Source organism: Neofelis nebulosa, chromosome 7, assembly GCF_028018385.1.
Source record: "Neofelis nebulosa isolate mNeoNeb1 chromosome 7, mNeoNeb1.pri, whole genome shotgun sequence".
In the NCBI taxonomy this organism is placed as follows: domain Eukaryota; kingdom Metazoa; phylum Chordata; class Mammalia; order Carnivora; family Felidae; genus Neofelis; species Neofelis nebulosa.
The window spans coordinates 61,804,665-61,819,933 of NC_080788.1; the positions used below are offsets into that span (position 1 = coordinate 61,804,665).

A 15,269-nucleotide genomic window follows, 5' to 3' on the forward strand; every position below is an offset into this window, starting at 1 on the left:
TCCGTCAGCCCTGAACACCAGGCCAGGTATCTATTTTCGGGGCTCAATAAAGAGATGCAGGGATATCAGCCAAGAGCCAGGGAGTGACTTCGCCTCCATCAGGGGCCAGACAGCCTCGGCCACTTCACCTCCAGCCCTGCCTCCTCCTGGCCTCCCCACTGACATATTGAGTTTCACAACGTTAAAAATAGCTGCTGAGCTGTGAGAAGCTATCTCTGAGCCTGGATCCGAGCTCAGAAAGGCAGGCCTCCCTTAACCAAGAGCTGCCCTAGGTGAGCGTAATTCTAGCTCCCTCCAGACTTTTCACACAGCAGAAGAACAGTCTCTTCGCCAAAATAGGTCCGGAGTGGTTGAAATATTCACAGAAATGTGGGATTCTTTTAGCTAAGCCCTGACTTCTTTCACCTCCTTAATAATTCACCAGGCTCATTTATCTTCGGGAGGAATCCAATGGCATTGCTTCCACGTTCTTGCAAAACTCCCTTCAAATTTCCTGAGGATGTTCAGACACCTCGCCGTGAAGGACTAGCCCCACCTCCACACAGCCTGTGCTGAGCCCCAGTGAAGGGGACGCTGCCTTAATGACTCTCCAGAGCTCGGAAGGCTGTCCTGGCCTGGGAACTGATGTGTTTGCCCCACAGGAGCTACAGGGGGCTGAAGAGAGCAGGTCGGAAAGAAATGTCAGTGAGTTTGAGTACACACAGGACCTGGAAACTCCCAGTCTCCCACCTCTGCTTCCCACAGCCCTTGGGGGCTCTCAGGTATGTCTGCGTTCCTGGCTAGAAGGTTCTTAGCTCCTTAAATTTTACCCCGACTTTGCTGGCTCCGAATAAGATCACCTGCATCACCATAGAGTTAAGAAGCTGTATTTTTGTTGATTTCCTTCTTTCCCAGAGGAATCCCTTCACCCCCACCCCCCTCACCTGTCCTCACCTGCCTCCTTGACCCCAAGAGCTGTTAACTAAAACAACTACACCTGTTACGGAGTGCATTCCAAGTGCCTGACGCTCTGCGGGGGAGGGATTAGCATTTCTGTTTGTTGATGAGACCGAGGCTCAGCGGGATTGAGGTCACACACCTCGTCAGTCCAAGGGAGACCTGAGCTGGAAGATATTTCTATTAATACGATCCCGAGGAGAGTGGACAAGGACCTAGCAGGGTGTCTGACACAGAGTAGGTGCTCAAACCGCACAATTAGCACCGTGGCAGAGCAGGGTCATAAATGTTGGGGAGAATGTGTAGATTTGGCCTTCCTGGGGAGCCCCACCTATCGGCTAGTGAAGAGAAAACCTTGAATAAGTAAGTCCCGTTGGTAATTTAGTGGGCTACAAAAATTGAACAGTGTCTGTAGGTAATTCTCAGTGGATCCAGATCTGCCCACCAGCTTCTACTCTGGGTGAGTGTGTGAGCTTCCTGCAGAGGCTCAGTGACTGGAGAGGAGTCAAGGTTCTTGTATCCTTCTGGCAGCTACATTCTCGGCAATGGTGCCAAGCTGACTTCTGCAGCCATAAGCCTCTTCCTCCTGTGGGCCTGCATCTCGCTCATAAGGAGCATTGGTCTCTTTGCCTCCTATAGGCCTTTCTGTCTCTGCCTCACCCTCTTTCTGGCCCCAGCTTGGTGGGTCCATCCTGGGCCTTGACCCTGGGGAGACTTGCCTGGCCCTGATAGGCCCCACATCATAGCTGTGGTTGTCAACCAGCTTCCACCATGCAAGGCGACTGAGGGCTGCTGGGGGGATGACCAATCCTCCCAATCCTCCCAAGTATACCACTCTACCTCTTGACCAGGCTGACTGCCCCATACAATCACCAGGATCCCTGCCAGTGACTCCTCTCAGAGTCACAAGTGAAGAGTGGTCAAGGCTCCCACCCTAGTGTTTCCCTCAACCTCCCTGCCCCACACCCTTCCCACCATTCCTGTAACCCTTCAGTCCTTGGGGAGCACCCACCAGTCTTCAAATAGCTCCTCATCTGTCCCCTGTTCTAGTCCTTGAAGGGTTTCCCTCTAGGACCACCATATGGATTAGACCTTTGTCTTTCTAGATCCCCATTAGAGGCCAGCATTACTAGGTAGTACATTGTCATCCAACAATACTTCAGCAAAAATCAGTTTATCAGACTAGCTTTGAATCAGTTTTCAGAGTCACCACTTCCTGCACTGGATTCTTAGGTAACTCTTCCTGTGGCTTGTTACGCCTCTCTCATCCCGAGAAGACCAGGAACCACATCTGGAGCACTTATTCATTGGTTGAACCAATATTTATTGAGCTCCTACTGTGTTCCCAGTGTTGTCCTAAGAGTGGGAGACAGAGCACTGAGCAGGTCAGACAAGATCCAATGCTCCTGAAACTTACATTCTAATGGGGGAGATAGACAATAAGTAAATAGATGACTATTTCCATGTCACAGATAGCAGAACAAAATATGTGATAATGAGGGACTGGCAGCAAGGAGAGGACCTCAGTAGGATGGTAACATTTGAACCGAGACCTGAACAGTGAGAAGAATGGTGGGAAAATGTACCAGAGAGAGCAAATTCTAAGGGCAAAGGCCCTGTTGAGATGGGCACAAGGGTGATCTGTTCTGGAAACAGAGAGAAAACCAGTGTGTCTGGGGCAGCAGAGAGCAGGGAAAGAGAGGGAGAAGTTGGTGGTAGAAGATGAGGTCAGAGTCTTAGGCTGGCCCAGATGCTACGGAGGTGGCTCTCGTGTCATTCTGAAGCAGTGGGAAGCCACTGAAAGGTTTTAATCTGAAGTTCGACTTTGTTTGATTTGTGTTTTACATGGATCACTTTGGCTGGTCTGTGGAGAATGGGCTGCCTGGCAGACAAGAGGGGACCCAGGAAGACAAGTGAGGAGGTTTTAGCTGCAGTCCAGGAGAAAATGGTGGAGGATTGATTGGTGGCGGGGGACAGCAGAAGTGGACAGATTCTGGATTTTTCAGGAGGCAGAACTTACAGGACTTATTGATACATTGGATGCTAAATAAGACATCAGTGATGGCTCCTAGGTTTTTGCCTTAACAAGTGGGAGGTACACTTACTCACAAAAGTGCGAAACAGGTTGAGGTGGAGGGGACTGGAGGTTTCTGTCTCGGACACTTAAGTGGTTTTTTTTTTTTTATGTTTATTTATTTATTTTGAAACAGAGAGTGAACAGGGAAGGGCAGAGAGAGAGAGAGAGAGGGAGAGAGAATCCCAAGCAGAGAGATTTCAGCACTGTCAGTACAGAGCCTGATGCGGGGCTCGATCTCATGAACTGCGAGATCATGACCCAAGCAGAGATCAAGAGTTGGATGCTTAACTGACTGAGATACCCAGGAGGCCCTTGGAAGTTTTAAATTTGAGATGCCTGGGGCACCTGGGTGGCTCAGTAGGTTAAGCGACCAGCTTAAGCTCAGGTCACGATCTTGCAATTCATGAGTTCGAGGTCCTCATCGGGCTCTGTGCTGACAGCTCAGGGCCTGGAGCCTGCTTTGGGTTCTGTGTCTCCCTCTCTCTGCCCCTCCGCTGCCCCCTCCTGCTTGTGATCTGTCTCTCAAAAAATGAATAAACATTAAAAAAATAAATACGTAAATAAATTTGAGATGCCTGTTATTTACCCAAGTAGAGATGTCAGGTGGGCAGCCTCAGGTACTCAGGAGATAGGGTAGGAAGATAATCCGTTTAATACATAAAGCAGAGTATAGATGATTTTTAAAGCCACAGAGCTGGATGAGATCTCCAAAGGATGGGATGAAGAGACGGAAGAGAAGAGGCGTGAGTTTGTGAGCTCTGTTTCCCACTTTCGGGATGCCTGGTGGAGGCAGAAGAGCTGGCAAGGGGGGGCAGACAGAACAGGCACCCAGTGAGACTGGAAGAAGCCAAGGAGGAGGTGGTGTCCTGGGAGCCCAGAGACTTTCTCTATAAATGTCTCACGCTATCATCAGAGTAGGTTATCAGTAAAAAGCACAAATTTTGTGCCACATATTCATGTCTTGTCTGGCCTAGACCTGGAGCATTGAGAAATGGGCCACTGCCTGGCCAGCTGGCTGGCTGCTGGCCTAGGAGCCCACACAGCTCTTGTTATCTCTGACATCAAGGCTGATACCTCCTGGCTCCAGAGGCCTGGCGAAATAGGGCCCCACCCCTGCTGCTTCCCTGCTCCTGTCACATGCCCTGTGGCCCCGTGCCCACCCTTCTCTCCTGGCAGGGCTCACTGACTCGGTGCCACCCGGTGCCGCCTACCTGGCATGAGGCAAGCTCATTCCCAGCTCTTCTCCTGGATTCTGCAGCTTCCCCTCCTGGAATGTCTCCCTTCCATCCTCCTGCTGCCTTTCCTTTCAGGCCCATCTCAGGGCTCAGTTCTCCAGTCTCTCCCCACCTGCCCCTCTACTCTGCTACTTGGTGGATCGCCCTTCAGGACCACCTCTATGGTTACACTTTTCCTGGCCAGGTGACTGAAGCCCACTGGACGCCTCTGCTCCGCCCTTCATATCTAATCCATCTTCCTACCATGTAGGGTCTGCCTCGAAATCCCTCTAGCATCTCACCACTTCTTTCCATCTCTGCCCCTCACCCTGGCCCAAGGCACCACTTCCCATCTGAACCACCGCAGCTCACCTTCCCACCTCTAGTCTTGTCCCCTCCGTTCCCCACACGGTAGCCAGTGATTTCCTCCACATCACTTCTCTGCTTAACATCCGTCAGTGGAATCCAATCCCTCAGGATAAAATACCAAATCCTTACCAAGTCTTTCAAGGCCTCATGTGATTCAGCCAACTGCCCACCTTCCCAGACATTTCTCACCCAATCACTCCCTACTTACGATGCTCCAGACACACATGTTCAGCTCCTAGATGCGCCAGCTTTTACCACCTCTCGGCACCTTGCACATGCTGTGCCTGAAGCCCACACGGGACGAACTCTGATCTGCCTTTAGGTTTACCTTAAAGACTGTTTCCTCCAGTGGGGCGCCTGGGTGGCTCAGTCAGTTAAGCATCCGACTTCGGCTCAGGTCATGACCTTGCGGTTTGTGAGTTTGAGCCCCGCATCGGGCTCTGTGCTGACAGCTCAGGGCCTGGAGCCTGCTTCAGATTCTGTGTCTCCCTCTCTCTCCCCTCTCCCGCTCGCACTCTCTCTCTCTCTCTCTCAAAAATAAACATTAAAAAAAAAAAGAGTCAGATGCCTAACCGACTAAGCTACTCAGGCACCCCACTTCTAGTGTCTTTTATGGCACCCTGTGCTGTTCCTTGATCAGACTTATCACAATTTATAACTATAAATTCCTTTCTACTTCCTTGCTCATTGCCTAGCAACTGTACATCACGGAAGAGCAGGTGCCGCATCTGTTTTGACACCCAGAACGTACAGCATGGCACCTAGCACTAATAGGTGCTTAAAGCACATTGCCGTCAATGAACAAAGCTTTCTTTGACTTCTCCAGCTCCAACTGATCTGTAGGTTCTATGCCTTCCAAGTGCGCTAATAGCTGGTTCTTCCCAATTTATTTGTTTCATAGCAAACGCAATAAAAATAGCAATAGCCATAATTCGTTGAGGTTTATGACATGCCAGACTCTGCGTGCCATGTATGCATACGTGCGTGTGCATTTCTTGACAACAATCCTGCGAAATAGGTACTATTAACATCACTTTACAGATCATGAAAATGAGTCTCAGAGAGATAAAGTAATTGCCTAATGCTACCCAACTAGTCAGTGTCACAGCCAAGATGCAGATTCAAGCCTCTCTGACTCCAAAACTCTTCTTTCCTCTACATTTGTCTGTTGGTGTTGTCTCTAGCTGGCCTGTGAAATTTTGTTGCTGTTGTATTTTGTCAGTGGCCTCTTTGCTTTGTGGTGGTGGTTGTTGTTTGTTTGATGGCTGGTTTGGTTTGGTTCTGGTATCTTCCACTTCTACATTGCAGGTGCTATGTTAATACCTGCTACTTATGAGGGTGTGTCGGTGGGCAGGTGAGAGCTGTGCAGGACAAAAGTTCTGTATTTCTGTCAAAGTCGCCCTGCAAGGTGAGTGTTAGGGCTGGGTATAAGGACGGTGGAATGGATGGCCACCCCCCCATAGACCTTGACCTATGGGGGCCCAAAGGTCCACTTTCCCCTAATATCTCCCCCACCAGGCCAGGCTGGCCCTGCCCCTCCCTCCCCTCTCTTCCTAGTGAAATTCCCACCACTGGAGTTGCTTATATGCGTGACTGTCGGAAGGCCTCTCCCATAGGCTTGTCAAGTGGCTGCAGGGATTAACAAACTGTCCCCTGGATCTAGGGCAAGGCTGGATAGAGAGTAACAGAATCTCAAAGCTGAAACAGACCATCTAGATTCTAGAGCAGTCTCCTGCACAGCAGAGGAATCTCCTCTGTGCAAGTACTCCTTGGATAATTCCAGCAATGGAAATTTAATACCTCCCATATGACTAAGGTCTTACTTACACTGAGGTCAAGTCTACCCACCCACAAAGGCCCATTTCCACCATCAGGCGTGACACATCAATGCAATCCTTTTCTCTAATTGATAGCTCTTTTCATACCCTGAGTCAGTTTCCATATTCAGCAGTTTCAGGACCCTGCTGTCCTGGGCTCCACTATCTGCTTCGGTTAAGTTTTCCATGAGCCATGGCTTTGCTCTCTGCCTTATCCCTTGGTGGATGTCCCAGCTGGGGGAAAGAGGAGGATCCAGATGGTGAGGTGGGAGGAGGAGGAGAGGGCCTCTGAGCACTTGAAGAAAAATTCCTCCCCCGAACAGACCTGCCTGACTCTGTCCTTACTCAGTGCTTCCTGTTGCTCTCAGAGAATATGCATAAAAGAATATACCTATGTACTTTTTACAGTTAACATATGCAGATATCTAGTATGGTGACCTGGCACATAGCATGAAATACAGCAGTTTTCTTTCCCTGTCTCTTTTTTTTCCTGAACATATAACATGTTATTTAACATATATCATTTTATCTATTTACCTAACATACAATAATTCTACTTTTTCTAAAAGTTGGTTTTCTGACTACCAAGAGCATGTAACACTTGTTCAGTGTAGACATTAGAAAAAATTTTAAGTTTAATAAAGAAAATAAACATTCCCAATAATCTCATCATCCAGAGATAACTTCTTGAAGCCTTGATATATTTCCTTTGAGTTCTTTTTTCTACGCACATACATACATAGAAATCAGTATTATTTACATACACATATATGTATACATGCAATATTGAGCTCGTATTGTAAGAACTTTCCTACCTATCAGCAAATGGTAATCATTTTCCTTTGCTGTTAGAAAAAAAAGATAAAAAAATGGCTACAATTATCACACCATCCAAGCATGATCATATCTGCCAATTTTTGATGTTATGAGTACTACCTCAAAGCCTAGAAAATATGCCATTAATAACCGATTTACAATGATTCCTCTCTCCTCTTTGCCGGCTTGGCAGAGAGATAGCACTATTTCCCCAAGATTCCACTCCAAGAAGCTCAGAATTCCCAGGCTGGTGTCCCTGTCACTGAGACAGTTTCCCTCTCACTTGTCTGCTGACTCTAGACTTCTCCTCAGAGGTATCTCTGCTGACTTGCCCAGACTAAGGAATGCACCTGCCCTGACAGGATTAATGAAGAGAACCCCCCCGCCCCCAGCAAAGTTACCAGATTACCAACTATCACCTGGTAATAAGGTTCTCTCAACCCCCCCCCCACACACACACAGGGAATCTGTTCCCCCACAAATAGACCCATCGTAGCAAGGTGAGCAAAGGAGTCTCAACATTACTCCTGTACCTTAGATTCCAATAAACTAAGCCCTAAAACTGAGTCCTAGACACTGATCCAACCTCCTCTCATCTTTATGGGCGTTTCCTCTCTGTGACTCCCATTGTCCTTCCTTGCCATCTGGCCTCAATGGTTTTCTTGAAGATCTCCTCAGTTCATCATATACATTTCAGTAATTTCAATACCGAGTGGAAAGAGGTTAGGGTCCCAACCTTCTTTTTCCACCAAGAGACTTCTTTGCTCCTACTTAAATTTATGGATGCAATGAGATTCCTAAGGAAGAGAATGACTACCCAGCTCCACTCAGCAATGTCCGAGGCCCAAACGCCATGGGTATATTAAGGAGGGGATGACTGCTATCTCCATCCATCAATGGCTTCTAAGTCACAGCCCTTGTTAGGCTAAATAAACAAACAACAACAGAAATGAAAAGCAGTTACAGAAATAATGCTACATCGAACATCACTGAGGATTTGTGTAAGAGTTTATGTACAATAAATTCCTAGAAATAGAATTGCAGAATATAAGTGCATGCAAGTTTTAAATATTAATGAAGATTACCAAATTGCCCTCCAAAAAGTCTATGCCAATTTACATTCTATCAACAAAGTCTTATAGTCTTCCCCACACCCTGACCAACCTGAAGCTTTATCTTTTCACCCCTGCCAATCTGATAGATGAAAAATGGAATCACTTTGTTGTTTTAATTTACATTCTTATTATTAGTGGTAATCTTTTATAGGCTTATTGCATATTCCAATGATCCCAACTTTGTTGAACATTAGAATCACCAGGGAAGCTTTTAAAAATCTCAGTGTCTTTTGGGATGAGCACTGGGTATTGTATGGAAACCAATTTGACAATAAATTTCATTAAAAAAAAAAAATCCCAATGTCCAACTCACATGTCACATCGATTATATCAGCTATCAGGGAGCCAGGCATCAATATTTGTTTAATGATCTCCAGGTGATTCCAGCGTTTACCAAAGTTGGGGAGGTACTGAAATATGCATAAGTACCATGATGTTTGTATCTTTTATCAATTTTTCTATTGCATTGTTTGCTTTTTAATATTTATTTTAAAGAGCTTTTTCTTCACTGGGAAAATTACCCCCTTCATGAAATTGACAAATATTTTTACAAATTAGCCTTTTATTATTATTTATGGTTGTTTTGACACAGAGAAATTTAATATGTATGTAGTCAGAATTATCAATTTGTTTCCTTCATTGCATCTCAGTTTTGTGTCTTGTTTCCTAACTAATGATGATAAAGAAATAACTAATTTATTTTAATGTAAAGAGTAAGGTATGGATCCAGTTTATTCTTTCTCCAGATGGCAAAATAGTTACTTTTTTTAAGAAAGTAATTTTCCAACATAATATCAAATAATCCATCTTTTCCCCTATTAATTTGTAATGCTATCATTTTTTTCACATGTAAATCTCTTATTTATTTTGCCCCAGGTTTACTTATTATACTTTCATTGCTATTGTACATGGGATCTCATTTTCTCTTGTGGTTATAATTTTTATAGGAAAATTTACAGTTTTTTGATTATTTTTTAATCAGCCATCCTTATTATGCCCTAAGTTCAAACAGACACGTACATACACTCTTTTTATAGTTATCTTTCTTTTTCTTTTAAGTTTATTTATTTATTTTGAGAGAAAGAACACATGAGTGGGAGAGGGTCAGAGAGAGAGAGGAGAGAGAAAATCTCAAGCAGGCTCAGCATTGTCAGTGAGGAGCCCGATGTGGGGCTCTAACCTATGAACCAAACAAACAGTGAGATCATGACCTAAGCCAAAATCAGACGCTTAACTGACTGAGCCACCCAGGAGCCCCTATAGTTCTCTTTCTAATGACTGCATAGAATTTAATCATAGGAATATGCCATTATTTATTAAAATATCTACCAATATTGAACTTTGGGATGATTTTCAACTCTTAACCATTAAAAATTTAGATACAATTAACATTTTTAAGCATGTAGCATTTTCTTCTCTCAGTGTGAGTTTCCAAGAGTAGAATTACTTGGGCATAAATAATTTTATAGCTTCTGATAATTCCTGTTCTATCCTGATAAATATTGATGGTGGTTGGTTTGACTATGGTGAAGGAGGACTGAGGCAGGGGAATCAATAGAGAGTCCCAAGAATATGGGTAAGAGAAAGTAAAGGATCTTGAAAAGATGCCCAAGATTACTAATAATCAGGAAATACACATTAGATCCACGATGAGATACCATTTCATACCCACTGGATTAACAAAACTCAGAAAGTCAGTTGATAATCCTGGGTATACACTAATGGGAACCCTTTTCCATGGTGGTGGGAGTATAAATCAGTAAAAATACTTTGGGGAACAATTTGGCAATATCTAGTAAAATTGGTGGTAATATACCTTATAACTAAGCAATTTCTACTTCCAGGGGGGATATACACTAAAGAAACACAACACATATAGGAATGCTGTAGTGTTTTTGGCACTATTCTTCATTGAATCTAAGGTACAACATTCACTAAGGGAAAATATCACCAATTAAAGTATAACCCATTGTTGTTTTTAAAAAGATTTTTTTTTATGTTGGGGAGCCTGGGTGGCTCAGTTGGTTAAGCATTTGACTTTGGCTCAGGTCATGATCTCACAGCTCATGACTTTGAGCCCATCATGTGGCTCTGTACTGACAACTCAGAGCCTGGAGCCTGCTTCCATGACTCTGTCTCTCTCTACCCCTACTCTGCTCATGCTCTGTCTCTGTGTCTGTCTTTCTCTCTCTTTCTCTCTCAAATGTTTATTTTTGAGAGAAAGAGAGAAAAGGAGAGAGAAAGAGAGAGAGAGAACGTGAAGGAGGGGAGGGGCAGAGAGAGAGAGGGAGACACAGAGTCCGAAGCAGGCTCCAGGCTCTGAGCCGTCAGCACAGAGCCGAAAGCAGGGTTCAAACTCACCAACCATGAGATCATGACCTGAGCTGAAGTCAGATGCTTAACCAACTGAGCCACCCATGCACCTTCCCATTGTTGTTTTCAATAAGTATCTCTTAATTCAGAGATTTTTAAATGTGAAAAACGCATGCCTTAGAATTGATGAAATACAGTAATAGCAAAACTTAGATACAACTTAAATGTCCATCACACAAAACATGCAGATAAGTTGTGCTGTACTTTACAGCCATGAAAAATCAAGGAGCAAGATCTATATTTACCAATATAGGCAAATCCTGTAAACATAATATCTGGTTGGGGGAAAAAAATCCAAGTTTACTGTAGAATGCATATCCTTTATGTGATGCCACTGATATAAAGTCTAAAACATGTAAAGTGATACCAAATAGAACTTAGAAATACAGACATATTTAGAAAAGAAATAAAGAGGGGTGCCTGGGTGGCTCAATTGGTTGAGTGTCCAACTTTGGCTCAGGTCATTATCTCATGGTTCATGAGTTCTAGCCCGACCTTTGACTTGCTGCTGTCAGCACAGAGCCTGCTTCGGATCCTGTCCACCTCTCTCCAGCTAACCCTCTCTTTCTCTCTCTCTCTCAAAAATAAATAAACATTAAAAAAAATTTTTTTAAAGAAAAAGAATAAAGAAATGCCTTGGAATGATGGCTAGAAATCCAGGGTTGTGGTTCTCCCCTGAGGAGAGGGGAAATGACTATGTTACCACTGTTTTATTTTTTACTCTGAGTAGTGGATTCATAGATGTTTACTTTATTATTCTCTATACATTTTTCATGTCATAAAATTGCTTAATATTTTTTTTAAAAGGAGAAACTGAAATTATAGGCTAAGCTAGGAAGATGTACTTTGTGGGAGGCTGTTTTATTTGGACTGGGAAGCAATTTCTTCCTCCCTCCTTCTATCCTCTTGCAGCTGGATGTCTTTGGGTTAAAAGGTCATCCCAAAAGTCAAATGTTGAGCTCATTTGTGAATTCTTATCCCAGCCTGCTTAGGATACTATTTCCATTTCCTGTGGTCCTCTGCCACCTGCTTCTTCTTATGCATTGTCTAGTGGGCCTGCCCCATCCTGCCTGCCTTTCCCTTCCGTCAACTCAGCCTTACTCACAGGTTGAGGATGGCCGCCTGTTTCCAACCCTAGACAGGAGAAGGGGTGAGCTTCCTCTACCCCAGCTCTAGGCAGCAACAGTAACAAATGCTCTTTTCCATCCCAGTTTACCTGGTGTTGAAATGGAGTGGTGAAGGCAATCATCACTCCTCCCATGACTAGGAAAGGCTTTACCTATGCTGGGGTGTCACAAAGGCAATAGGTATGTGAGTGGGAGGTAGATGTATTATAGGGTTGACTTGCAGAGTCAAAGACCAACAAGAGACCTCTGTAGATCCTAGGAACGAGGGGAGGGATTGGGGCAGATGAGAGAAAGAACTTGGAAGAGTTCTCATCCCATTTTCCCCCAAACAGTCTCCTGAAGACAAAAGCACAGACATGTACCTCCCACCCTCAATGTGTCCTGGAGGAGATTTGGTTTTCCTAATTTGAAGGCATAAGGGACTCAGTTCAGGAGACAGAAGAGGACACATCACTGGGGTAGTTCTCCCCTCCCCTCTCCCTAATGGAGAGTCCCAAATAGAGACCTGCCACAGAGGTGGTGGTCAGGTGAATTAGCCAGAACTCCTTCAGCCACAGTGCAGAATAATGGAAGCTGGATTCAAATAAGCATAAGATGGGTTGGGTGTGGGGATGCCTTTATTGTCTTGTGTAATTGGTAAGTCCAAGGTATATGAGGGCTTCAGGCATGGCTGAATTTAGTAGTCCAGAACACATTCTCAGAACTTTCCCTTTTTCTCCCTATCTCTCAACTTTGCTTTTTCTATGTCAGCTTAGTTTTTTTTAATTTTTTAAAAAAACTTTTAGAAGAAAGAAAGCATAAGTCAGGGAGTGGGAGAGGGAGAGAGAGAGAATCTTAAGCAGGCTTCATGCTCAGTGCAGGGCCCTATGCAGGGCTCAGTCCCATGACCCTGGGATCATAACCTGAACCTAAATCAAGAGTCTGACACTCAACCGACTGAGCTACCCAGGTGCCCCTATGTCAGCTTAGTTTCTTATACTGAATCCTTCCATGTGGTGACAGTAACTCAAAGTTTACATCTTCCTTAGAGTTCATAATCTAGATAAAAGAGTAATAGCTCTCTTTCCCTCCATCTCACTAATCTCCACCACTACCACCACCACGACCCCACCCACCCATAATCCTAAAAAGAAGAAGGGCAGGGGGAGATCTAATTGTTCCTGAACCAATCAGTGAATCTAAGAAGTTGGGGATGCTGACTGGCCACACTGGTGGTAGAGGCAGGCACTTCTGAGGAAGGAGGAAGATTCCCCATGATTGACAGCTCCATAAGATCCCCAGTGTATTTTATCAGATGACGGGGAAAGGAATTCTAGGGGGCATTATGTCCATATACTAGGATCCCATATACAGACTCAATCACCCCTTAACCTCAGAATTGGCTTGAATACGTGAAATTGTTCCATATAGATTTTGTTCATATACTCCAAAATAAAATCAGAATGCAATCAAATTATTTCCTCTCAAATAATTTTAAAGCCTAGGAGTGCTTATAAACACTCATAGATACAAATAATTACAGACTGCAGGTCTGGCATGCCAGGTATGTGTCTGCTTTAAAAAATATTTTCAAGAAAAGTTAAAAATAATCTAGCCAATCATCCTAGTTTTCCCAGGTTTTAGCACTAGAGGTCCCTTGTCCCAGGAAACTTCTCATTCCTTGGCCAACTGGGTCAGTTGGTCACCCTAAGTGTGCCTTTAGCTATTGTTTATAGCAGACAGGAGCTGAAGGCGGCAATCCAGGTACAACAGGGGCCTGGTCTGGACTCTTGGAATCCAGAGTCCTTTCCTCTGAGGATCTGCATCACCAGAAAGAAGACTGGAACACCCTACTCCCACTCACCAGACCCCTACAAATGCATGCGCACAGAGGGAGCGGGGAGGTGGCACCTGCACGTGGCAGGAGATGGCTGCAATGCTGCCAGCTCCCAGGCACTGGGGACAAGAGAGGCTTAAGCCCAGCCCCCTCCAGGGCCCACTGTGGACAGAGCTGGAGGACCCAGCTAGCAGCAAGAGGCGCCTCTTCCAGACTGCTCCCAGGCAGGGAAAGGGCTCCCACCCTTCTCTGCTCCTCACAGACCCAAGGGTCTCTTCTGCCTGCTGTGCTTGGCTCACCCACTTCTTCAGGCTCACCCAGGCTCAGCCTAGATTATAGCAGTCAGCCCCAGGGGCCAGCCCCAGCTCCACCTCCAGGAATGCCCTTTGCCCCAGTGCATCCTCCTGGCAGCTCCCCTCTGCTCTCCCAGGTCCTGGAGCCCACTAGCCACCAACCAGCCCGGGCTTGTAAGAGGGCGGGGCAGGGCAGTGGAGGAAAAGAAGCCAGGTGGGAGTGGCCCGGAAGTCACCGCAGAGTCAGAGAGCCAGCTCAGCCACTTTCCACTTCCTCAGTGCAAATTCTTCAACTCAAACCCTGATCACTACCTCAAAATCATTCAAGTTCTCAGGGTACTTGGCCTGAACCAGCTGTAAGGCTTACATGAACCCTGAGTCTGGCAGGGCAAGCAGGGTTGAAGCTGTGGGGACAGCTGGAAATGGGTCTTTAGGGTCACATTCCAGGATCCCCAGGGGCAGATGACACTAATCCAGGCTGGTGCAACAGGACTTTATTCTCCAGTGAGGGCTCGGGCTCTCCCCGCAAGAGAGAGCACATGTGCATCCCCTCCCAAAGGCACACACCACACTCCTCACACTTGCAACTGGGGGAAGGGGTGGTAAGAGGAGTCACCAGCCCTGGATCCTGCTGAGAACAGACCACAGGCTGTGTTCACTCACCCCCAGCGTCCTCCTCATGTCTCCCATCCCCCTCACCAAATATCAGTCTATTTTTAGTCACTTTCAGCACTTTTCTGACCATATCCTTGGTTGTTCCTCATTTCGGGCATCAAACACACTGTGTTTACAGTTTGGGGTCTATCATAGCTTATTCAGAAGGACCCTGAGAATTCCCCATTTATTCTCAGTCTGAACTGGTGCCCAAGCATGGTGAAGCCTCAGTAGGCAGCACGGCAGGCCAGACCCCTGAAGTCAGCAGCCAGAAGGGACGCTGAGGCTCCCTGGTTCTGTGTTCTTGCCGTAGCTATGTCTCAGACTCACTGGAGATAATGAAAAGATACAGACTCCAGGCCCCACTCCTAGGATTCCAGACTCACTTAGTCCAACCTCCCGTTTTACAGAAGAGGAAAGTGAGGCCTGGAGAGAGGCATCCATTTGTTTTGTATCATCCTGCAGAGCTGGAACTGGAGCCCACAGCTCCTGGTTTCCAGTCTAGGGCTCTGTCCACCACCCCACAGCGCATGCCTGAACACTGACCTTGAAATCAGTAGGGAGCGAAGGCGTTCCTCAGCTCTGCTGGGACCTGTCAAACCCAGGAATTAGTATGAGGACACCTCTTGCTCACAGACCCTCACAGGCCAACACCGCTCATC

General features: G+C 45.8%; 1 protein-coding gene across 2 annotated transcripts in view; it reads left to right on the forward strand.

Moving 5' to 3' along the window:
• Positions 1–227: 227 nt before the first annotated feature.
• The window catches only part of PLA2G4E (phospholipase A2 group IVE), a 60,128-nt gene continuing 45,086 nt past the window's right edge, over positions 228–15,269 (forward strand). The window contains exon 1 of one of the 2 annotated variants that reach the window (XM_058738094.1): positions 228–761. In XM_058738094.1, the coding sequence (XP_058594077.1) occupies positions 582–761 (180 nt within the window). In that variant the 5' untranslated portion in view covers positions 228–581. The remainder of the gene's footprint in view (positions 762–15,269) is intronic. The other variant, XM_058738092.1, reaches the window with a different exon arrangement.